Source organism: Durio zibethinus, chromosome 4, assembly GCF_047325235.1.
Source record: "Durio zibethinus cultivar Kanyao isolate XHJ-2024 chromosome 4, ASM4732523v1, whole genome shotgun sequence".
In the NCBI taxonomy this organism is placed as follows: Eukaryota; Viridiplantae; Streptophyta; class Magnoliopsida; order Malvales; family Malvaceae; genus Durio; species Durio zibethinus.
Window position 1 is genome coordinate 11,507,548 of NC_143165.1, and position 25,791 is coordinate 11,533,338.

General features: G+C 28.3%; 2 protein-coding genes across 2 annotated transcripts; both read left to right on the plus strand.

Moving 5' to 3' along the window:
- Nucleotides 1-1,618: 1,618 nt before the first annotated feature.
- LOC111287305 (putative disease resistance protein At4g27220) lies at nt 1,619-16,450 on the plus strand. The gene is made up of 14 exons (XM_089759605.1): nt 1,619-1,865; nt 2,043-2,118; nt 4,522-4,609; nt 4,806-4,908; nt 6,215-6,299; nt 6,456-6,558; nt 6,860-6,939; nt 7,248-7,339; nt 9,740-9,813; nt 9,898-11,839; nt 12,255-13,116; nt 13,464-14,354; nt 15,333-15,957; nt 16,316-16,450. The coding sequence occupies exons 10-14, from the start codon at nt 9,909-9,911 to the stop codon at nt 16,330-16,332; spliced, it is 4,326 nt and encodes a 1,441-aa protein (XP_089615731.1). The 5' UTR covers nt 1,619-1,865; nt 2,043-2,118; nt 4,522-4,609; nt 4,806-4,908; nt 6,215-6,299; nt 6,456-6,558; nt 6,860-6,939; nt 7,248-7,339; nt 9,740-9,813; nt 9,898-9,908; the 3' UTR covers nt 16,333-16,450.
- LOC111291625 (uncharacterized) lies at nt 16,424-25,545 on the plus strand. Its single transcript, XM_089759606.1, has 7 exons — nt 16,424-16,933; nt 17,931-18,566; nt 18,916-19,806; nt 20,812-21,468; nt 23,729-24,433; nt 24,666-24,862; nt 25,220-25,545. The coding sequence occupies exons 1-6, from the start codon at nt 16,424-16,426 to the stop codon at nt 24,852-24,854; spliced, it is 3,588 nt and encodes a 1,195-aa protein (XP_089615732.1). The 3' UTR covers nt 24,855-24,862; nt 25,220-25,545.
- Nucleotides 25,546-25,791: the final 246 nt, after the last annotated feature.

A 25,791-nucleotide genomic window follows, 5' to 3' on the forward strand; every position in this document is an offset into this window, starting at 1 on the left:
AGACTTTAGCTAGCTCTCTTCCACTAAAATTTGAATAACAAAAAACGGTAATAATTATAACAAAAGAGAATCCAAGAAAATTGCGTGACATTCGGCTCTTAAGTTATTTAAAAGGGAATTTAAAAATTGGAATCGAATGAAACAAGAAGTTAGAGTCAAAATTAATGCTACACAGTTTAATATTTGAAATTGAGGGTGGCATTTCGTTAAAGCTAAAGATCAAACAACGTGGAAATGTGGATTTCAAGATAAGGGAATATGTCAGGGACCGTTAAAGCGCACGTGACCTGCATGTGCGGTCAATTTGTTGCTAATCCATGTGCCATTGCACTTTTATTTACTGGTTAAATAATTTAGGAAAAGAAGTAGATGCTTGGCCCCTTCTCTTGCTGTCTTTCACAGGGATTTGAATAAGAAAAATGGTAATGACAATGCAGAAAAATTAATACGTTTTTAATGTTTTTTATTTTGATGTTGATTTCAATTTTTAAAATTAATTCACTCATATTTTTTCACAAAATTTTGAAATTATATTTTAAAAAATATTTGATAAATTAATAGTAAAATCTTTTAATTTTACAAATTAAATTAAAATGATAATATATATTTTTTAAATTAAATTTTTTAAATATATAAAAAATGTGTTATTATTTTAATTTCATTTATAAAATTTAAAAAATTTTACTGTTAATGTATTTAATAAAATTTTTTATATTTTTATACAACTTTTCAAATAATTTTTTAAAATTTTTTTTAATTTATGAAACAACTATTAAAATAATCCATAAATATCAAATTATGAAATTTGTCTCTTTATTTTAATTAAAACGAAGATTTAATTTGTTCGGCATTAAATCTTGTATCGCATGTTGCATAATTTGACACAGAATGTAATCCCGTGAAAACGAACAAAACCAAGTAGGTGAGAAAATTACTGCCGAAAAATAATTAAAAAATTGTAACAAGACCAAAAATTCAAAAGTGAATGTTAGATCTCACTAACAAAAGCTGTGAAGAGCTGGCAATCTTGATAACGATCAGGTTTTTTCGAAAGAAAGAAAAAAAAATTAAAGGTGTGAACTTAAAATATATTTCTCCCAAGACAAGGAAATGATGGTTCTTTGTACCCTTGTCAAGTTGTCTTCCACTCAAGGTTTTTATAATAATAATAATAATAATAATAAATTTCTAAAAAAAAAATAAAGTAAGTCTTTGATGCAATTTTTTAAATAATTTTAATTAATTACAAAGAATTTAAGTAGATCTCTTTTATATTTGTGGATAGTTTTTTTTTTTTCATTTGAAGCAAAGTTGCTTGTATTTCATGAGTTTTCTTAGAACTCGTAAGAAAATTGAAATTAACAGAAATTTATCACTTATATTAATAGAATATTTTAAAAATATTTTTGTTTATTTTTTTATTTAAAAATCAATAAATTAAAAATCCAATGACAAAGTTTAATATTAAACCGTAATATAGTGATAAATTAAAAAAGGTACAGCTCCCAAGAAGAAAGAGACCTTCAGGCCCTTGTCTAATCGTCTTCCACTAAGGATTAGAATAAGAAAAATAGTAATTACAATAATAATAAACAAAGACTCCAAAAAAATTAAAGAAGTCTTTGGTGAAACTTACTTTTCTTTGTAGTTTCAATTGGTCAGCGAAGTCTTTGATGGTTTAATTTTTTATTCAATTGAAGCAAAGTTGTTGGATCTTGAAACTTCACATTTCTTTGTTATTTCTATCTTTTCTTCTTTTGTATTGCTGCCTAACCTTTCGCTTACAGCTCTCCCCTCAAACAGTTTCCATCGAGGCAATCAAGCATCGTCTTCTATCAGTATCTCCACATCTCCAGCTAGCTAGAGTACCAAATCCTTTGCTTGATTTCTGCTTTATTGCTCTTCTTTTTATAACTCAACAAAAAGATTTTGGTGCTTTTTTAATTTCCTTGATTTCCTACTTTGCTTTTGTAACTAAAAAAAGCGTTCTTTTTTTTTTTTTTTGGCTTTTATTGATTTCTAATTTTCTGTTCTTTTAACAGGGAAATAGAAAAAAAAAACTGTCCTTGATTTTCCATTACTGATCCATACAGCTTTTGAAGATCCATCTCAAGTGAGGTATGCTTCAATAAACCATTATATATAAATTTTATTCTCCGTAATTTTTGCTATGCTCAACTTCATTTCTCGTTTGCCTCGATTAGTCTTCGATTTTTAACTTTCTTACTTGTTTATGAATTTACTTAAAAATAAAAAATAATAAAATATATATTTTAAAAAATTTAAACTAATTAGTATCTCTTAAAATAGCTAAAAAGTATTATTAAACAAAAAATATGATTCTATATAAATTAATAAAATATTAACATAAAAATAATTTCAAGGAAAATATAAAAGAATTATTTTTTAAAATGAAAGAATAAAAAAAATATTGATGTAAAGATGTGAGATCTAGAAAAAATAAAATTTGTTTCAATTGACATAAAATTTATTAAAAATATTGCAACATTTTAAAAAATAAGTTATGAAAATTTTTAAAGTAATAAAAGGTAAGAATAAGGTTTTACTTGATATAGAAAATGAAAAGGGGTAAGGATACAACTTTTTAATTTAAAGTATACAATAAAAAAATATTATAAATTTTAATTATTGGATTAATAAGTTTTTCACTCATGATTTTTTTTATCTTTAATTTTAACCAAGCAAAATTTAAGTGTTGAAAGATATTATTTTAACATAAATAATTACATTAGTAATGTAAAATTTAAATTAATTATTTTTTTAATTAATAGATATATAACATCAATGGCTAAACAAATACTTTCAAGGCTAAAATGATAACATAAAAAGTTAATATTTTAAAATTTATTGTAAAAAATTATTAAAGTAAATAATTGAGAAGAATAATAAAATTTATAGCAGTTAGTTTAAAATAAGTTAAAAGTGATGTAATAACTTAAGATAAAATTATAAAAATTTTAAATATGATAGAAAGATAAAAATAAATCGTAAAAAGATATTTTTTAACATAAATGATTAAGTTGTTATGTAAAATTTAAATTAATTATATTCATGTAAATATTTTTTTGGGCAATGACTAAAAAATACTTAAAAGTTAAAAAATTAATTTTTGAAAATAAAATATCAAAAAAATTATTAATGTAAACATGTGTGAAAAATTATAAAATTAGTATAATTTGTTGTAAAATAGGTCATAAGTATTATAAAAAAAGTTATAAATCTTTTAACATAAATAATTAAGAAAAAAAGTATAAAAATATATTATTTTAACATAAATAATTAAGAAAAAAATATGTGTAAAAATTATTATTTTAACATAAATAATTAAGTTTGCAATGTAAAATTTAAATTAATAATTATTTTTTTTGTAAATTTTTTAAGCCAATGGCTAAAAATACTTTAAAGGCTAAAAAGTTAATGTTAAAAAATTAATATTAAAAAATTTAAAAATAACTTAATTAGAAGTGTCGTAACATTAAAATAAATATTTATAAAATTTAAAATGTAATAAAAAGTAATAATAAACATAAATTTTTGAGAATAATAATAAAATTCATATCAATTAAGGTAAAAGGAGTTAGAAATATTTTTTTTAAAAAAAATTACCAATGTAAATAAGTGAGAAGAATAATAAAATTCATATCAATTAGTATAAAATGATTTAGAAGTATCATAACATCATAAAAAAGAGTTATGAAAATTTTAAACATAATAAAAGATAAAGAATAAACGTAAACATGTAAGAGTAATAAAATTCATATTGATGTAAAATATGTTAAAAATATCATAATGGATTAAGAAATGGCTATAAAAATTATAATCATAATATAATATAAGAGTAGACGTTAGACAATATTATTTTAATATAAATAATTAAATTGGTAATGTAAAATTTAAATTAATTATTTTTTTATAAATATTTTTAGGTTAATCGCTAAAAAATATTTTAAGGTCTAAAAAGGAAAATGTTAACAATTAATATTTGAAAATAAAAACAAACTTCTTTAAAAAAAACTTAATAACATAAACAAATAAAAAAAATGATAAAATTAATATCATTTGACGTAAAATGAATTAAAAGTGTTATAATACCTTAAGAATGATAAATGAAAATAAGAATAAAGTAGGCAACATAAAATTTAAATTAATTATTTTTCCAGTAAATAGTTAAGATAAATGGCTAAAAAATACTTTTAAGTATAAAAAACGTGAAAAAATTGATGTTTTTAAAATTAAAAATTTCATAAAAAGTATTAACTTAAACAGGTAAGAGGAATAATAAAGACATTAACTTAAATAATGTTGCTATATCTTTTTGGCATTCATTGCTTTCTACTTTCTTTTTCATTTTTAATGATAAAAAAGTACTGTATTATTTTGTTTCATGCTATATCTATTTTGATTTGCTTTTAGCTCCAAAGAAAGAAAAAAATAATTTCATGTACTTATAATTTTATTGTTGTTGATTTTTTTACCATTTCTTTTTAAATTTCTATTTAGGCTGGTCCTTAATTTTCCCTTCCTAATGATCTCTGGAGTTGGTGATGTAAAACGTCCACATACTTCAATTTAGAATATCCATTCCTAGGTAGGTAAGCTTAAATAATATATATATATTTATTTATTTTCCATAATTTGTTATTTGCTCCATAGTTCTTTACTTGTTTCTTTCCCTACCATATTTAAATAAAAACTGCATTTATACTATGCCTTTACTCTAAAACATTATGATATATTCTTAATATACACGTGCACGAACACCGAAGAATTTCTACTATTTGCAGAATTTTCAATTTCCAAGTTGATCCATCAACAATTGTTTCTGTTTGTGACTGTAATCCATTAGAGCAAATCTTTGATTTTCTCAATGGAATGGATGAGCTTGAGGTACCTCTTCTCTTTTCAATTCTCTATTTCTTTTGCTTATATTATTCCCTATCAGACAAAATAGCTAAAAGAGTAAATGGATGGAGAGTTGAGATAGAAAGTTTTGTATTTGTGTGAAAAATCTATTTACAACCATCAATTATCAAATAATTGTTAAGTTATAAAAGAATAAAAAATCTTATAATAAGATTTTACTTTTGATAAATTAGTGTAAGCTGTAACCTTTGGAGTTTTGCAGTACATCAGCTAAGATAATCTAAAAAACTATTTATTTCATACGTTAAGATAAATCAACGGAGGAAATAAATAAGATTTTGAATCATTAAATCTTTCAACGCGTAGGGCATAATTCAACACAGAATCTAATCCCACGAAAAGCAACCAAAAAAAAAACAAAACAAAAAAACAGAGAAATTAGTAATTGTTGAAAAATATGTGAAAGAAGAAAAATAAAGGGGTCAATAATTCAGAAGTGCGTCAATGATGCCACGTCCCACTAGCATCAATAGATCAGTTTTCTTCAAAAAATCGAACGTGCACCCAAAAAAAAAAAAAAAGTAAAGGCATGACCCAAGAGCATTGCTCCCAACATCCAAGAAAAGTAAAAGACACTTGGGCCCTTGTCTAGGTGTCTTCCACCAAAGATTTGAACAAGGAAAATGGTAATAATAATGATGATAAAAGAGAACCCAAAGAAGTTAAACAAGTCTTTGATGAAACATTTTTCTGTGGTTTCAATCGGTCACAAAGATATCAAGAACAACTTCTCAATATTTTTTGATAATTGAAGCTTTTTGTTCATTTGAAGCAAATTTGGTTTTTACTTCAGTTTTCTTTGAAAAAAAAATCTGTAGGGAACGAAATAAAAAGCTCCATCTTGGATCCTGAAAATTCATATTTGTTAGGTATATTTATTTTTTTCTAGTTTCTCTCTCTACAATAAAAGAAACAAAATTAGTATTGCTGTATAATTTTTTGGTTCTTTGATTATTTTTTATTTTGTTTCATGCTATATCTATTTTGATTTGCTTTTTAACTCCAAAAAAAGAAAAAAAATTCAATGTTCTTATAATTTTGTTGCTGCCAATCGTTATTTCCTTGTTTTTTTTAATTTCTATTAAGGTTGGTCCTTACTTATCCTGTCTCTCAGGAGTTGATGATGTAAAAAGTTCTCACAGCTTAATTTAGATCCCCAATTACGTATGCTTAAATAATTATTTTTATTTTCATTTGGTTTGGTCTGTACTTAACTTTTTTTTTTTTTTAATTTTACTGACATATATTTATATATGAAATCTATACATAGGCTGGTCCTTGAATTTCCTTCACAGGTCTATGGAGTTGGTGAAGTAAAAGGTCCTCATAGCTCTTGAAGATCCATCCCAAGGGAGGCATGCTCCAATAAACCATTTCTATTTTATTCTCCAAAATTGAGAAAATATTTGATAGAATCATTGAAATATATACTATGCCTTTACTCTAACACATGTACGGTATATTCCTTATATATATGCGCATGAACACTGAAGAATTTCTACCATCTACAGATTTTTCAATTTCCAAGTTGATCCATCAACAATTGTTTCTGTTTGTTGCTGTAATGGATTAGATCAAGTCTTTGATTTCCCCAAAGAAATGGGTGAGCTTGAGGTACCTCTTCTCTCTCCATTTCTCTATTTCTTTAACTTAATTTTTTTTCCTATCAGACAAAATAGTTAAAAGGGTAAATGGTTAAAGAGTTAAGATAGGGAATTCTGCATTTGTGTGAATAATTTATTTGCAACTATCAATTATCAAATAATTGGTACCTTATAAAAGAATAGAAAATCTTTTTATAAGCCGTTTTCTAGTTGTCTTACACTAAGGATTTGAACAAGGAAAATGGTAATAATGATGATAAAAGAGAATCAAAAGAAATTAAAAAAGTCTTTGATCAAACTTTTCTTTGTAGGTTCAATCGGTCACAAGGATTTCCAGCACAACTTATCAATATTTGTGGATACTTGAAGCTCTTTGTTCATTTGAAACAAGGTTGGTTTCTACTTAAGTTTTCTTTGAACTCAAAAAAAAAAAAAAAAAAAACTGCGTGGATCCTGAGAATTCATGTTTCCCAGGTATATTTATTTTGTTTGCTGTGTTTTTCTCTCTAGAATGAAAGAAAATAGTGTTGCTGTATATATATATTTTGCTTTCTTTGCTTTCTATTTTATATTTTGTTTTATGCTATATCTGTTCTGATTTGCTTTTAACTTCAGAAACAAGAAAAAAAAATAATTCAATGTTCTTATAATTTTATTGCTGCTAATCTTTATTACCTTTTTCTTTTAATTTCTATTTAGGTTGGTCCTTAATTCTCCTTTCCTAATGATATCTGGAGTTGGTGATGTAAAGAGTCCACACAGTTTAATTTAGAAGATCCATCCCCAATTAGGTATGCTTAAATAATTATTTTTATTTCCATTGTTTTTTATATGCTCAAAAGTTGTTTACTTATTTGTTTCCCTGGCATATTTAAAAAAAAAAAAAAAAACTGCATTTATAAGGAAAAAAGTGAAATAAATAGATTCATTTAAAAATTGAGAAAATATTAGATAGATTAATGATAAAAATATATACTATGCCCTTAATCTAATACATGTAACATATATTCTTAATATATGCATGAACACTGAATAATTTCTTCCATCTGCAGAATTTTTATTTCCAAATTGATCCATCAACCATTTGTTCTCTTTTACCTTCATTGTCATGGAGCGATATATTGCTCCCAAAGTAATTAAGATACTTCGCAGCATATCAGCTAATATAATCTAAAAATTTACTTCTTTCAAGTGGTAGGATGAATCAATGGATGAAAAAAAAAAAACCCTAAGAGATTTAGAATCATTAACCCTTTCTTTTGTTTGTTTGGTCATTAAATCTAATTGCATTGCATGGGGCATAATTTGATACAGAATCCAATCCATGAAAACCAACAAAACTGAGTAAGGGAGAAAATTATTATTGAAAAATAAATTTAATCCATGAAAACCAACAAAACCGAGTAGGTGAGAAAATCATTGCTGAAAAATAATTGAAAAAGGAGAAAAATAAAGGGATCAATAATTCAAAAGTGAGCTTGAGGTGCTTCTTTTCTCTCCGATTCTCCATTTCTTTTACTTATTCTTTTTTCCTGAGACAAAATAAAAAGTATAGCTAAAAGAGTAAATGGTTAGAGAGTCGAGAACTTGAGATGACGAATTACGCATTTGTGTGAAAAATCTATTTATAACTACTCATTCCGTTCCTTTTTTTTTTTTTGTTATTTTTTTGGGATGTTACATATATATCCCATTTCTTTTTTTAAAATCTAAAATTCTTATTTAATTTTTTATATTTTAAATTATTTTTTATTTTTTTAACATAAAAAATTATGAAATTTTAATTTTATACAAAATTAAATTTTAATATTATATATATATTAAAATCAAAGTTTTTTTTTTTAATTTCGTAAAAATTAATATGTGAGAAATATTTTTAAACGGAAGTAATATCAATTATCAAATAATTATTGCCTTAAAAAAATAAAAATTCTTATTATAAGATTTTAATTTCGATAAATTTGTGTAAGCTGTGAAATTTCCCAGTATATCAGCAAATGATGATATGAAAAACTATTTCTTTCATACGTTAGGATAAATCAACGGAGGAAATAAACAAGATTTTGAATCATTAAATCTTTCAACGCATCGAATTTAATCCATGAAAACCAACAAATAAAGTCGGTGAGAAAGTGATTGTTGAAAAAAAATTGTGAAGAGACAAAATAAAGGGGTCAATAATTCAAAAGTGCATCAATGATGCCATGTCCCACTACCATCAATAGATCAGTTTTCTTCAAGGAAAAAAAAAAAATTGACCGAGCACAAAAAAGAAAAGTAAACGTGTGACTTGAAGGCATTGCGCACCCGACTCCCAACAAAAGGAAAAGATGCTTGGGCCCTTGTCTAGCTGTCTTTCACTAAGGATTTGAGCAAGTAAAATGATAATAACGGTGATAAAAGAGAATCCGAAGAAATTAAACAAGTCTTTGATCAAACTTTTCTCTGTAGTTTCTTTCAATCAGTCACGAAAATTTCAAGCACAACTTCTCAATATTTGTAAGTACTAGAAACTCTTTTGTTCATTTCAAATAAGGTTGGTTTCTACTTAAGTTTTCTTTGAACTCTAAAAGATAAAATAAAATAAAATAAAAACTGTGTGGATAGAAATAAAAAGCTCGATCTTGAATCCTGAAAATTCATATGTCCTAGGTATATTTGTCTCTTTTTTTTTTCTCGTGTTTTTCTCTCTACAATAAAAGAAGCAAAAATAGTATTGCTGTATAATTTTTTGGTTTCTTTGAGTTTTATTTTTTATTTTATTTCATGCTATATCTATTCTCATTTGCGTTTAACTTCAAAAAAAGAAAAAAATAATTCAATGTTCTTATAATCTTATTGTTACTATTCTTTATTTCCTTTTTCTTTTAATTTCTATTAAGGTTGATGATGTAAAAAATTCTCACAGCTTAATTTAGAATGTCCATCCCCAATTTGGCATGCTTGAATAATTATTTTTATTTCCATAATTTTTTATATGCTCAAAAGTTGTTTACTTGTTTGTTTCCCTACCTTATTTAAATAAAAGACTGCATTTATAAGGAAAAAAAAAGAAATAAATGGATTTATTTAAAAATTGAGAAAATATTAGATAGATTAATGATCAAAATATATACTGCCTTTACTCTTAACACATGTAACATATATTCTTAGTATACGCATGAACACTGAATAATTTCTTCCATTTGCAGAATTTTCAATTTCCAAGTTGATCCATCAACAATTTTTCTCTTCTACTTCACAATTGACTCCCAAAGTAATTAAGGTACTTCGCAAACATTCACAATTTCTTTTGTCTCTCTAGCTGTTTATATGTTTACTAATTATTAAAGTTGTTTTTCAACCGCAGATACTCAAAGAATGGCATGTGAATTTATTGCCTCTTGTGCTGCCAATGCTGTAGGAAACATCACAACAGAATATGCATCACCTTATGTTAGTTACTTTTTCCAATTTGGGAAAATTGTTGAAGAATTCAAGAATCGGAGAAAAGAACTCGAATTGAAAAGTGATCAGGTAAAAAATGATGTCAATAATGCTGTAAGCCAAACTGAGGTAATTGAGAAGGCCGTCCGGGACTGGCTAATTAGAGCAGAGAAAGAACTGGTAGAAACCCAGACATTGGAAGCTGAAATAGAACGTAACAAGTGTTTCAACTGGTGTCCTAGTTGGGGTTGGCGATACTGCTTAAGTAGGAAAGTGGCAAAGAGGACGATCTCTATCAATAAACTTCTGGAGAGTTGTAACTTTTCACGGGTGGGCCACCGTCGTCCTCCAGAAGGAATAGAATTCTTCCCATCTAAAGATTTCATGCCTAACGAGTCTTCAAATTTTACTTTCAATGAGATCATCAAGGCTCTAAATACTGATGGTGTGAACATGATTGGATTGTATGGAATGCCAGGGGTGGGTAAAACAACTTTGGCAAAAGAAGTTGGGAGGCATGCTAAAGAGCAAAAGCTTTTTGACAAAGTTGTGATGGCTACAATGTCCCAAACGCCAAACATCAACAAAATTCAAGACAAAATTGCAGAATTATTAGGTTTGAAATTTGAAGTAAGCACGGATGAAGGAAAAGCAGAAGAACTATGGCGGAGATTGCAAGGCGTGGAGAAGATCCTCGTAATTATTGATGATGTTTGGAATGAATTTAAATTGCATACTGTAGGTATTCCATTTGGTGTACACGGGGGTTGCAAAATTCTTCTGACAACACGTCTTCGACAAGTCTGTGTTCGTATGAATTGTCAACAGGAATTTCAACTTGACATCTTATCCAAAGATGAAGCATGGGCTTTGTTCAAAGATACGGCTGGTCTAAAAGATGTTTCTTCGAGATTGAATGATGTAGCCAAGGAGGTTGCTCGTGAATGCAAGGGTTTGCCTCTTGCAATTGTAACAATCGGAAAAGCTTTAAAAGGTGCAAGTCTAGATGGGTGGAAAGCAGCAAATAAGCGACTCAAGGACTCAAGACATTTAGACAATGAAGAGGTTTCTCAAGGTATCTACAACTGCCTTAAGCTGAGTTATGATTATTTGAAGGGAGATAATATTCGAACATGTTTCTTGCTGTGTTCCCTTTTTCCAGAAGATTGGGATATTGAGATTGAGGAGTTGGTTATGTTTGCAATTGGTTATGGATTATTTTCTCATATTAACTTAATTGAAGACTTGCGGAGAGAAATTCGTGAAGCACTAAGAAAACTCCAAGAGTCTGGTTTGTTACTGGGAAATGATGATGATGATGATGATGATGATGATGAAAGATATGTAAGAATGCATGACGTGGTTCGTGATTTTGCTCATTGGATTACATCTACAGGGAAAAATATATTCATGGTAAAAGAGGGGTTGATGGAATGGCCTCTAAGAGAAAGTTGTGGATCTCATACAGCAATCTCCTTTTGGAACAGCAACATAAATATTTTTCCTGAAAAATTAGAATTTCCAGAACTCAAAATTTTGATTTTTGCAGGAAAGACTTTAGTGAAAGTTCCGATTGCATTTGTTGAAGGAATGAAAGCCCTCCGAGTTTTGCATCTCCAAGATGTCATTCTCTCACTAGAAGTACTTGAAGTCGTAACAAATCTTCGAACTCTGTGTCTTGTAAATTGTGAGTTGGAGAACATCACACCGTTGGGAAATTTGAAAAACCTTGAGATTCTTGCATTCTGTGATACTAATATTTATGAGCTACCTGAAGAATTAGCGGCATTGCGTGGCCTAAAATCGCTACATTTTTTTTCCTCTGGAAACGAACAGATCAATTTTCCCCCTAATTTACTATCAAGGTAATAGTAAATGTCAATTATTTTTTTTATCATATTGCCAAACATTAAGTATTTAGTTTTATCTATTTATTTTTCTTTTATTTACTTTATTAAATAATTTGCTTTTAGACTATAGGAAACATATCTACCTTGAGCTTTTGGTCACTCCCATTATTATGAAGCTTTCGGTCACTCCCATTCTTATGAAGCATTCAGAGCTGTAGTCCTTTCCATTAAAAAAAATGCTACTATATAACATGATTGTCATGAATTACAAAACAGTAAAAAAATGCTCAAACGTTTTTTATAAGAAAAGGTGCTGAAGAATCATGCTATATTTGCTGAGATAATTAAAATTAATTTATGTTTACTTCTATTTTTATGATTCACTTGAAGTGTTTGATAATAGTTTTTTGTACTTGTGTGTAACAAACAGGTTGACATCGCTCCAAGAGCTACACGTGACATGTGAAAACAATGTTAACTTACCGGGGTTGAATTCATTGTCTCGTTTGACTGGGCTGTCACTGAGAGTTTCTACAGCTCAATGTTTTCCAGAAAACCTTGTGTTCCCTGAACTACAGAGCTACAATATAGCTGTAAATGAAGATCTTCGATTTATGCAGGAGCTTAACTCTAGAACCTTGGAAATTACTAAATTCTCATCTTCATTAAGTGCATTCGAGAAGTTGCTTTGCAATGTGGAAAAGTTGGCTTTGAAGAATGTTATGGGACACAAAAATATTGTCCCAAACATAGATCCAAAGGGCCTAGGTAAATTAACTTCTCTTTGGCTTCAAAAGTGCGATTATATGGAATGCTTGGTGGACACAACAGGAGAGAAGGGACCAACTGCATTCTCTGATTTGGTGAAATTAAGAATGAGGAAAATGACTTGGTTGAAAGAGTTGTGCCATGGTCCGCCTCCGATTAGCTTCTTACAAAAGTTAAAAGATGTGACCATTGAACATTGTACGAGGTTGAAAGTGGTATTTGAAATGGATGGGCTTCTTGAAAAGGAAGAAATTAGTCAGATGCCGCTACTCTCAAATTTAACAAGTTTGAATCTATCTTTTTTACCAGAATTGGAGAGTATATGGAAATCACAATCAATCCATCAATATCATGCAAGCCTCCGAAGTCTGAAGGTTGTAAACATTTCGTGGTGTGATGAATTGAAAGCGATCTTCCCGCCTTGCCTTGCTCAAAGTTTGTTGCATCTACAAGAACTTGAAATATTCGAGTGCGATAGATTAGAACAAGTCTTTGATTTTCCCCAAGAAGTGGGAGAGCTTGAGGTATCTGTTTTCTCTCCATTTTTCCTTTAATGGATAATGAGAAATTGCTAAACTTTATATATTGCTCATATAATTAACCTCTGTTGAAGTTTAAAAGAAATAAAGTTTAAATAAATTATATTAGTAATTAAATTAAATCTACACTTGTTACATGGCTTGCAAGTTAAGAAAGCTAACACTATATGTCTTTTTGCTCTTTATCAACACACTTTATAAAATCTTTGTATTTTTTTTTCTTTTTTTATTCTTTATGTTAAAAAATATTATTCAATAACTACTATTATTGCTTTGGTATATACTGTTTTGTCCATATTTATTTGCATTTTCGATCAATAAATTCATGTCAGGTACGACCACTCTTTAATTTAACTTCTTTGGAGCTAAAGTCATTACCAGAATTGAAGTGGATATGGAAAGGGCCCACCCATCTTGTTAACCTCCAAAGTCTTAAGACTATGATAATATGGGGGTGTGAGCAACTGGCATATCTCTTTTCGACTCCCCTTGCTCGAAGTTTGGAGCATCTGGAAGTACTCGTAGTAAGCTATTGCGATTCTTTGGAACATGTAATCTTCGATGAAGCAGAAAAGGAGGATCAAATAGTTTCAAACATGAATGGCTATCCTCTCCGCTGGCCTAAGTTGAGAACTCTCAAGATAATTAATTGCGGAAGATTGAAATATGTGTTTCCAATCACTTTGGCTCAAGGACTTCCTTATTTGGTATCTGTTGAGATAACTGGTTGTGCGAAACTGGCATATCTCTTTTCGACTCCCCTTGCTCAAAGTTTGGAGCATCTGGAAGTGCTCGAAATAAGCCATTGCGATTCTTTGGAACATGTAATCTTCGATGAAGCAGAAAATGAGGATCAAATAGTTTCAAACATGGATGGCTATCCTCTCCGCTGGCCTAAGTTGAGAACTCTCAAGATAATTAATTGCGGAAGATTGAAATATGTGTTTCCAATCACTTTGGCTCAAGGACTTCCTTATTTGGAATCTGTTGAGATAACTGATTGTTCTCAACTAAAGCAGGTCTTCAATATGACAGAGGACAAGGGTGGGCGTCCACTACAAGACATTGTGCTACAGAGATTGCAAATTTTAAGGCTTAAAAATTTAGAGAAGTTGAGTAGTTTTTGTCCAGAAAATTTTGTCATGTCATTATCTTTGAAGGCGTTCGAAGTTTGCAATTGTCCCCAATTAACTGAGTTTAAGACGTTGCAAGCCCATTTAAAGGTACTTCTATTATACTATATTTTTGTTTATTTTGGTAATAATTAATTGAATTATTTATCTTATAACATGACGTCAAAATTTAGTACATTCACATCTACGTGTAAAGGTATTATATAGTATTATATATAATTAGCTTTTGTTGATGTTTAAAAGAAAAAAGTTTAATTCAACGTATACTTATTACATAGCTTGGAGGTTGAGAAAACTAACACTGTATCTTTTTTTCTATTTATTAACACACATTACAAAATCTTTTTATTTTTTCTCTTTTTTTTTTCTTTATATAATAAAATATTATTCAATAACAACTATTATTGAATTTATAAAGCTCTTATATCGTACGATTTGATAAAGGGTAAAAAGGGATAAATAAAAATAATAAAAAAAAAAAGAAATAGGGGGGAGAAAGAGAAAAAAAAAAAAGAAAATGTAGTTAGAGAAAGAAAAAAAAGGGAAAAAAGAAAAGAAAAGAAGAAAAGGGAAAATGAAATTATTTAAAAAGTTTAAAATTTTATAATCTATTAGTATTAAAAATTAAATTAATAAAATTATAATTATATTGATTTTTTTCGTACATAATTTTAATCTTGTTTATAAATTTGTTTTATTTTAATTTTACACACACCATTAATTACACTGTAATTATATTCAATTTATATTCATAAATTTATGGATAAAAAATATATAAAAATATATTTTATTGTAGGGTCTTACCATACCCATGTACTCTATTTTTATAATTGTTGTGTTGCTGTGTTTATATCATGTCTTAACTATATTATTTGTCACTATGCATGCTTTCTAGGTTCTAGTTATACTCAATTTGGATTGTTAAAATTTCTACAATAATGAATTTTTAATGAAAAGCGAGAGATAAAAATATCTTTTAACTAAAATCTTTCTTTTTCCTAATAAAAGAAATCCAATTATATGTTTCTAATTCTGCTAATAGTTTCCATTATATTGTGAATTTATCAGGATGTCCCATCATATGGTTTCAAGGAATTGTTATGCAATGTCAAAGAACTTACCATGGATGGATTCATGTATCACAATTTGAAGCATCTCTTCTCACCATCACTTGTTCAAAGCTTGGTAATGCTAGAAACACTGAAGATAGAACGCTGCGATGAACTGGAACACATTGCCACTGAGTTGGAAATTGATAATAATGTAGAACCAGACAGTGGCCTTCTCCATCATCCGCCCTTGCCAAAATTGACATCTCTTGAAATAGATGGGCATATTAGGTTCTTACAAAAGTTAAAAGATTTGACCATTGCAGATTGTAAGCGGTTGAAAGTGGTATTTGAAATGGATGGGCTTCTTGAAAAGGAAGAAATTAGTCAGACGCCGCTACTCTCAAATTTAAAAAGTTTGAATCTATCTTCTTTACCAGAATTGGAGAGTATATGGAAATCACAATCAATCCATCAATATCATGCAAGCCTCCGAAGTCTGAAGGTTGTAAACATTTCGTGGTGTGATGAATTGAAAGCGATCTTCCCGCCTTGCCTTGCACAAAGTTTGTTGCATCTACAAGAACTCTCCATATATGACTGTAATGGATTAGAGCAAATCATTGATTTTCCCCAAGAAATGGGTGAGCTTCAGGTACTTGTTCTCTTTCCATTTCTCCTTTAATGAATAATGAGAAATTACTAAACTTTATATATTGATCATATAATTAATCTCTGTTGAAGTTTAAAAGAAATAAAGTTTAACTAAATTATATTAGTAACTAAACTAAATCTACACTTATTACATGGCTTGCAAGTTAAGAAAGCTAATACTATATACTTTTTCTCTCTTTATCAACACACTTTATAAAATCTTTGTATTTTTTTCTCTTTTTATATTCTTTATGTTAAAAAATATTATTCAATAACTACTATTATTGCTTTGGTATATACTGTTTTGTCCATATTTATTTGCATTTTCGATCAATAAATTCATGTCAGGTACGACCACTCTCTAATTTAACTTCTTTGGAGCTAAAGTCATTACCAGAATTGAAGTGGATATGGAAAGGGCCCACCCATCTTGTTAACCTCCAAAGTCTTAAGACTATGATAATATGGGGGTGTAAGCAACTGGCATATCTCTTTTCGACTCCCCTTGCTCGAAGTTTGGAGCATCTGGAAGTACTCGTAGTAAGCCATTGCGATTCTTTGGAACATTTAATCTTCGATGAAGCAGAAAATGAGGATGAAATAGTTTCAAACATGAATGGCTATCCTCTCCGCTGGCCTAAGTTGAGAACTCTCAAGATAATTAATTGCGGAAGATTGAAATATGTGTTTCCAATCACTTTGGCTCAAGGACTTCCTTATTTGGAATCTGTTGAGATAACTGATTGTTCTCAACTAAAGCAGGTCTTCAATATGACAGAGGACAAGGGTGGGCGTCCACTACAAGACATTGTGCTACAGAGATTGCAAATTTTAAGGCTTAAAAATTTAGAGAAGTTGAGTAGTTTTTGTCTAGAAAATTTTGTCATATCATTATCTTTGAAGGCGTTCGAAGTTTGCAATTGTCCCCAATTAACAGAGTTCACGACGTTGCAAGCCCATTTAAAGGTACTTCTGTTATACTATATTTTTGTTTTAATTTTGTTTATTTTGGTAATAATTAATCGAATTATTTATCTTATAACACAAACGTCAAAATTCAGTACATTCACATTTAAATGTAAAAGTATTATATATAATTAGCTTCTGTTGATGTTTAAAAGAAAAAAGGTTGATTAAATGTATACTTATTAAATGGCTTGCAGGTTGAGAAAAACTAGCACTACATATTTTTTTCTCTCTATTAACACACTTTATAAAATCTTTGCATTTTTTTCTCTTTTTTTATTCTTTATATAATAAAATATTATTCAATAACAACTAGTATTGAATTTATAAAGATCTTAAATCGTACAATTTTATAAAGGGTAAAAAGGGAAAAATAAAAAATAAGTAAAGGAAACAGGAAGGAGAAAGAGAAAGAAAAGGAAAAAAAAAAGAAAATGTTGGAAGAGAAAGAAAAAGAAGGGAAAAAAAAGAAAAGAAAAGAAAAAAAGGGAAAATGAAATTATTTAAAAAGTTTATAATTTTATAATCTATTAGTATTAAAAATTAAATTAATAAAATTAATTATATTGATTATTTTTTCCTACATAATTTTAATCTTGTTTATAAATTTATTTTATTTTACTTTTACACACACCATTAATTACATTATAATTGTATTCAATTTATATTCGAATAAAAAATTTATGGATAAAAAATATATAAAAATATATTTTCTTGTAGTGTCTTACCGTACCCGTGTTCTCTATTTTTATAATTGTTATGTTGCCGTGTCCATGTCATGTCTTAACTATATTATTTGTCACTATTCATGCTTTCTAGGTTGTAGTTATATTCAATTTAATTTGGATTGTTAAAATTTCTATAATAATGAATTTTTAATGAAAAGCGAGAGATAAAAATATTCTTTTAACTCAAATCTTTCTTTTTCTAATAAAAGAAATCCAATTATATGTTTCTAATTCTGCTAATAGTTTCCATTATATTGTGAATTTATCAGGATGTCCCATCATATGGTTTCAAGGAATTGTTATGCAATGTCAAAGAACTTACCATGGATGGATTCATGTATCACAATTTGAAACATCTCTTCTCACCATCACTTGTTCAAAGCTTGGTAATGCTAGAAAAACTCAAGATAGAACTCTGCGATGAACTGGAACACATTGCCACGGAGTTGGAAATTGATAATAATGTAGAATCAGACGGTGGCCTTCTCCATCATCCGCCCTGGCCAAAATTGACATCTCTTGAAATACATGGGCATATTAGGTCCTTACAAAAGTTAAAAGATTTGACCATTCGATCTTGTAAGCGGTTGAAAGTGGTATTTGAAATGGATGGGCTTCTTGGAAAGGAAGAAATTAGTCAAACGCCGCTACTCTCAAATTTAACAAGTTTGGATCTATCTTCTTTACCAGAATTGGAGAGTATATGGAAATCACAATCAACCCATCAATATCATGCAAGCCTCCGAAGTCTGAAGGTTGTAAACATTTCGAGGTGTGGTGAATTGAAAGCGATCTTCCCGCCTTGCCTTGCACAAAGTTTGTTGCATCTAAAAAATCTCTCCATATGTTACTGTTATGGATTAGAGCAAATCATTGATTTTCCCCAAGAAATGGGTGAGCTTCAGGTACTTGTTCTCTCTCCATTTCTCCTTTAATGAATAATGAAAAATTACTAAACTTTATATATTGATCATATAATTAACCTCTGTTGAAGTTTAAAAGAAATAAAGTTTTAACTAAATTATATTAGTAACTAAACTAAATCTACACTTATTACATGGCTTGCAAGTTAAGAAAGCTAATACTATAAACCTTTTTTTTTCTTTATCAACACACTTTATAAAATCTTTGTATTTTTTTCTCTTTTTTTATTCTTTATGTTAAAAAATATTATTCAATAACTACTATTATTGCTTTGGTATATACTGTTTTGTCCATATTTATTTGCATTTTCGATCAATAAATTCATGTCAGGTACGACCACTCTCTAATTTAACTTCTTTGGAGCTAAAGTCATTACCAGAATTGAAGTGGATATGGAAAGGGCCCACCCATCTTGTTAACCTCCAAAGTCTTAAGACTATGATAATATGGAGGTGTGAGCAACTGGCATATCTCTTTTCGACTCCCCTTGCTCGAAGTTTGGAGCATCTGGGAGTGCTCGAAATAAGCCATTGCGATTCTTTGGAACATTTAATCTTCGATGAAGCAGAAAATGAGGATCAAATAGTTTCAAACATGAATGGCTATCCTCTCCGCTGGCCTAAGTTGAGAACTCTCAAGATAATTAATTGCGGAAGATTGAAATATGTGTTTCCAATCACTTTGGCTCAAGGACTTCCTTATTTGGTATCTGTTGAGATAAATGGTTGTGCGAAACTGGCATATCTCTTTTCGACTCCCCTTGCTCAAAGTTTGGAGCATCTGCGAGTGCTCGAAATAAGCCATTGCGATTCTTTGGAACATTTAATCTTCGATGAAGCAGAAAATGAGGATCAAATAGTTTCAAACATGGATGGCTATCCTCTCCGCTGGCCTAAGTTGAGAACTCTCAAGATAATTAATTGCGGAAGATTGAAATATGTGTTTCCAATCACTTTGGCTCAAGGACTTCCTTATTTGGAATCTGTTGAGATAAATTATTGTTCTCAACTAAAGCAGGTCTTCAATATGACAGAGGACAAGGGTGGGCGTCCACTACAAGACATTGTGCTACAGAGATTGCAAATTTTAAGGCTTAAATATTTAGAGAAGTTGAGTAGTTTTTGTCCAGAAAATTTTGTCATGTCATTATCTTTGAAGGAGTTCGAAGTTAGCAGTTGTCCCCAATTAACTGAGTTTAAGACGTTGCAGGCCAATTTAAAGGTACTTCTGTTATACTATATTTTTGTTTTAATTTTGTTTATTTTGGTAATAATTAATTGAATTATTTATCTTATAACACAAACGTCAAAATTCAGTACATTCACATTTAAATGTAAAAGTATTATATAGTATTATATATAATTAGCTTCTGTTGATGTTTAAAAGAAAAAAGGTTGATTAAATGTATACTTATTACATGGTTTGCAGGTTGAGAAAAACTAGCACTACATATTTTTTTCTCTCTATTAACACACTTTATAAAATCTTTGTATTTTTTTCTCTTTTTAATTATGTACATAATAAAATATTATTCAATAACTACTATTATTGAATTTATAAAGCTTATAAATCGTATGATTTGGGGAAGGAAAAAAGGGGAAAATGAAAGAAAAAAAAAGAAGAAACGGGATGAAAAAGAGAGAAAAGAAAAAGAAGAAAATGTAGGAAGCAAAAGAAAAAGAAGGGAAAAAAAAAGAAAAGAAAAGAAAAAAAGGAAAAATGAAACTATTTAAAAAGTTTAAAATTTTATAATTTATTAGTATTAAAAATTAAATTAAAAAAATTATAATTATATTGATTATTTTTTCCTATATAATTTTAATCTTGTTTATAAATTTATTTTATTTTAGTTTTACATATACCATTCATTATTTTATAATTGTGTTCAATTTATATTCGTATAAAAAATTTATGGATAAAAAATATATAAAAATGTATTTTATTGTCATGTTTTACCATACCCGTGTTTTTTATTTTTAAAATTGTTTATTTGTCATATCCATGTCGTATCGTACCTGCATTATTTGTCATTATCTATGCTTTTTAAGCAGTAGTTATATTCAGCTTAGTTTGAATTATTTAAATTTTTACAGTACCAAACTTTTAGTGAAAAGCGAGGAATAAAAACATTCTTTTAACTCAAATCTTTCTCTTTCCTAATAAAAGAAATCTAATTATATGTTTCTAATGTTGCTGCTGTTTTTCATTTTATTGTGAATTTATCAGGATTTCAAGGAATTGTTATGCAATGTCAGAATACTTACCATGGATGGAATCATGTATCACAAAAATCTCATTCCAAGCGTAGATCCACAGGGACTAAATGAATTAACTTTTCTTACACTTAGAGATGATAAAGCGCTGGAATGCTTGATTGATACAACAGATCAAGGCCATGTCTCAACCGTTCCACTGCTGCCAAATTTAACAAGTTTGAAGCTAAAGTCATTACCAGAACTGAAGTGGATATGGAAAGGGCCAAGCCATCATGTCTGCCTCCAAAGCCTCGAGGTTGCAGTAATTAGTCGCTGCAATAAATTGAAATATCTCTTCTCACAATCACTTGTTCAAAGCTTGGTGATGCTAGAACAACTCAAGATAGAGTACTGCGATGAACTGGAACATATTGCCACTGAGTTGGAAATTGATGATAATATAAAATCAGACAGTGGCTTTCTCCATTCTCCGCCCTTGCCAAAATTGACATCTCTTGAAATACATGGTTGTCCAAGACTACAATATGTCTTCAACGTGGCAAAAGAAAATAATGGAGTTGACAATGCCATTCTGCCACCATCATTGGAGAAGTTAACCATAGTGGTTTGTCCTCGATTTGCAAAGTTCATTATTCAACAAGTAGTCCACAAACGGCTTCAACTAAAGGTAATTTTGTACTCCTTTCCTTACATTATGGTTTGAGATTTTACCTTTGGCCCAAATCTTTTCTATACTCATAAAATAATCGATGTTTTGAACCTCTTTTCAAAAAGGGGTTCTTATGTAAGTTTTATATTAGAAAAATTAAAATAAATCATTCAAGACTTATGTTGAACTCTCATCTTTAACAATATTTTATGTTCAACTCATTCAAGTCTGAGTTAAACTTGTTTGTTATTTAAAAAAAAAAAAAGAAAAACCTTGTTAAGTAATGGCAAAATAATAAAATAAGCTCTCTAACCATATTATAATCAAAATTTCACTTAAGCCCTTACAATATTATTGTGTGTAATTTAGCCATCCTACTATTTTAATTTAATGAAATCCAATTTGGATGGGAATTCAAACTGCTGGCATGCATACATATAGGCAAACTTTGATGACATGGCACTCATAGAGAACATTTAGATAACATTTCACTTGCTTATAAAATAAATAGAATTTGAAAATCAATTAAACATATTTAATTTGTACATTATAATAAAATCTTGAGAATGGTATTTGTTTTACATATATACTAGCTTTTTTAACCGTGTTATTATTTTCATAATTTAAATTTATTTTTTAATTAACTTTAATTTTTTATATTTCCTTAATAAAAGAATATTTAAACTTTTATTAATCAACTATATATAATCATACATTCATAAATTTTAAGATATCATTAAATGATAGCATTCACATATTGTTTTTTTAAGTTTAATTTTTTACAAAATTTCAAAAATCCTTTCTTTTTTATCAAAAAATTAATTTTTTTTATTTATTTGCTAAACACCAAAAAATTTGTTACTAATTATTTATTTTTTTGATCAAAAAAGCAAGGGTCAGTCTCTTAATAGTCAAAATTAATAATTTTTTATGATAATGTTAATATGGATATAAAAAAAATCATTTTATTAAATTGTAAAAGACATTTTATTAATAGAATATTCATAAACTATTAAATCTTATAAACCCGAACAAAAAATAAAACATCAAATAATAATAATTTCTTTTATATATATATATATTTGATTGAAAAATAAAGCATATATAATTATTAATTTGTTCATAGCCATTTGCTTTTTATTAGTTTTTATTTTTTACATACTTCAACACATATATTTGCTTTTATTAAAACATAAGTCAAAGATACGTTAATAAAAAAAAAATCAAATATACGAATTGAGAATACATATACAGTTGAAATCTCTCGAACTTATGCGAAACAAATATCCAACTTAACTAAATATATAAAAATATATAAATCAAAATTTTTTTGAAGAATAAATCAAATCAAATGTATATATCATATAATAGAAATAAGACCAGACAAATAGTTTGAAGGAACAAACAAATGGAGGAAATAAAAAAAATAAAATATGAAAAAAAGTAATGAACCATACCTATTACCGAGTTGAAATCAATCCAAACGTACATATGTTTTCTTTCCATTATTGAAATTTGATAAAAAAATCAATGTCATTTAAGCAAAAAATATACAAAAGTAAAAACAATCCAACACCATCACATATTGATTTTTGCAAATAAAAAAGAAAATAAAAGAAAAAAGAGAATAATAAAGGCAAAAATGAACTTGTTCACGGTATGATGTGGTTTACTCTTCTTTCTAACTTTTGTCCATTCCCATCAAAGCCAATAAATCATAACTGTCAAGTAAAAAAAAAAGGCTTGTATTCTTCAATTTCTAATTCTAATAACAATAAATAAAATAAGCTTGGCTAGAAGGTGATCTCTCACTTTATAAACTCTTTATTTTCAATTTTAGATTCTGATTTCATCAAATAAAAATTTATTAAGCGTGTGTATATATATATATATATATATATTTGGAATTATGATTAAATTAAAAAAATATATAAATTAAGATTTAATATATTTAAATGCAAAACTTATGCAAAATTTTCAACTTTTGTTAGAGTTTGATTTGAATTTAAATAATTATTCAAAAATATTAAATTTAAATAATTTATTAAATATAGTTATTTGATAAATAATATAATAATATAAACATTATTCTACATGTCATAAAGAGAAATTATTCATATAAACGTATATATCAGCGCATCTTATCTGATAATTTTGTATCTTGTAATATATATATATATATATATAATAGATTTTGTACTTTTGAAATCATATATTCTTTGACCATTGTAATTTATTCAAATTTTAATGAAATTATGACATTTTTATATTTATATAGGAATTACGATGTTCTGAGTTGGAGCAAGACAACTTGTGCGACACTATTAATTGGGAGAATATTTTTCAAATTCAAGATGGACACTTACTCTTAAGGATAGAGATTTTAAATCTAGAGGGTATACATCAGTTGCAGGGTCCCATCCAAGTTGCAAGCCTTCCTTGTCTTAAAAACTTAAAAGTGTCAAATTGTAATGAGCTGAAATCTCTCTTCTCTTCTCTACTTGCTCGAAATTTGCCGCAATTGAAAATTTTGAATATAGAGTATTGTGAGAAGCTGGAAGAAATCATTGAAATGGACCAAACTTCAATAGCATCATCATCACAGGGTCATCTCCAAACTATATCCTTCCCTAGTCTTCAAGACATACGGATTTCTGGGTGCAGCAATTTGAAAAGCTTGTTTCCTATTAGTGTCACCCCTTCTTTCGCCAACCTCGTGAGCATCGAAATTACAGGGCCTTCTAAACTAGAGCAAGTCTTTGGGTATCAAGGTGAACTAGACATTGAAGACGATCAAAAGGGAATAGTGCTCCCTCAATTAAGAGAAGTGACTCTTTTTGAGCTATCAGACCTAAAGAGTTTTGCTCCAACTGGTTGTCATTTCCGATTCCCTTCTATGTGGTCGTTTAAAATAACCAAATCTCCCAAGCTGACCACAAGTGTCATCATGGATTCAAAACATCCTGTGCCTGCCATAACAGAGGTACCTAACCGACATTTTTTTCTAACTATTATGCTGAATTAATTAATTTGTTGTTCTTTATCATATTGATACTAGTGATGAAACGATGATGGAAACAAAAGTTATGTTGGTATATAACTACATATTATTATGAATTGGATGACTCTTTTATATACATACACAAGTCATATGCGTAATTAATTAATTAATTACTTCTAGCATAACTTAATGAGAATTGTCTTTTGTTGTGAAGGAACCCCAACAAGTTCAGAATAATACAACAGAAGGTTTCACCACAATGGAAGAAATAGTTGATAATCAAACCACTTACAATGATATAATTTGGAGCATTTGGGAAGATCAAGTACCACAATATATGACTGTGGGAGAAACAAGGATAACGTTACACAAGGAAGTGAAAAATTCAGGAGAAACTTGTTAGCTAAGCAGGTAAATAGGGATTTTTTCCATGTACTGTGGTGGATTTACATGGTATTGTGGGGTGTCCATTGAAAAATAAAAAATTTTTAAAAAAATTGTGTTGGATACCCATAAAAATTTTTTTGGAGACTCCTAAAAATTAAAAAAATAAGAAAATTTAAAGGAAACTTTTCCATGAACATCCAAAATTTTCTTCTAAACATGATTTTAATGGATAAAATTAATAAACCCATCGACAGTATTTTATATATTATAAGTGAACACTTTTTGACAAAAATCTTGAATCCACCATTGTCCATGTATTTATGATTTTCCTTAATCAAGCTTCTTGTTTAAATTCTTATTGATTCTTTGCCTCAATGATAGGTGATTGATACTTGATTGTGCTCATCATCATTTGAGCTTTCTGTTTTATGGTGCCGTCAACTGATTGGATCTCTGCTTTTTCAGCTTTACTTTGCAGTGAAGAAGTAATTTACTCTATGTTGCATTGCATTTGCTTGTTTGATATTGTGAAATAAAGCCATATTTAGCCATTCATTTAAGACAAACTTCATGTATTTTTTTTTTTTTTTAATATTTGGACTCGAACTCAAGCTTGCATATCTCATAAATCCTCTTCTTATCACTTGGCCAAGAGATTGGTGGCAAAATTCATTTACTCTTTAAGAAACATGTTTTTTTTGTGTTCAGTTTAGTTTGCTGGTTCTTTATTAGTTGCTTGTAGCAGCTTGAATGGATGAGTAATACATAGTTATGTCTACTTGCATGTCATAGATAGTTTTCTATGCTTGTTTTTATTGTGGTGATTTAATAATTAATTCAATGATAAGTTATTTATGCATTACGTTATATGAACTCGCGTGATAGGACATCAAATATCATCAAATATGAATAATTTTATTTTGATAATTTTTTATATTAATTTTGAAAATCAA

Bases quoted from the DNA above. Each gene is read 5' to 3' on its own strand.
- LOC111291625 (XM_089759606.1), top strand. From the start codon at position 16,424: ATGATAATATGGGGGTGTAAGCAACTGGCATATCTCTTTTCGACTCCC. The intron at 21,469-23,728 runs GTAATTTTGTAC...ATATTTATATAG, and splicing joins ACAAACGGCTTCAACTAAAG to GAATTACGATGTTCTGAGTT. The intron at 24,434-24,665 runs GTACCTAACCGA...TTTGTTGTGAAG, and splicing joins CTGTGCCTGCCATAACAGAG to GAACCCCAACAAGTTCAGAA.
- LOC111287305 (XM_089759605.1), top strand. From the start codon at position 9,909: ATGGCATGTGAATTTATTGCCTCTTGTGCTGCCAATGCTGTAGGAAAC. The intron at 11,840-12,254 runs GTAATAGTAAAT...TGTAACAAACAG, and splicing joins CCCCCTAATTTACTATCAAG to GTTGACATCGCTCCAAGAGC. The intron at 13,117-13,463 runs GTATCTGTTTTC...AATTCATGTCAG, and splicing joins AAGAAGTGGGAGAGCTTGAG to GTACGACCACTCTTTAATTT.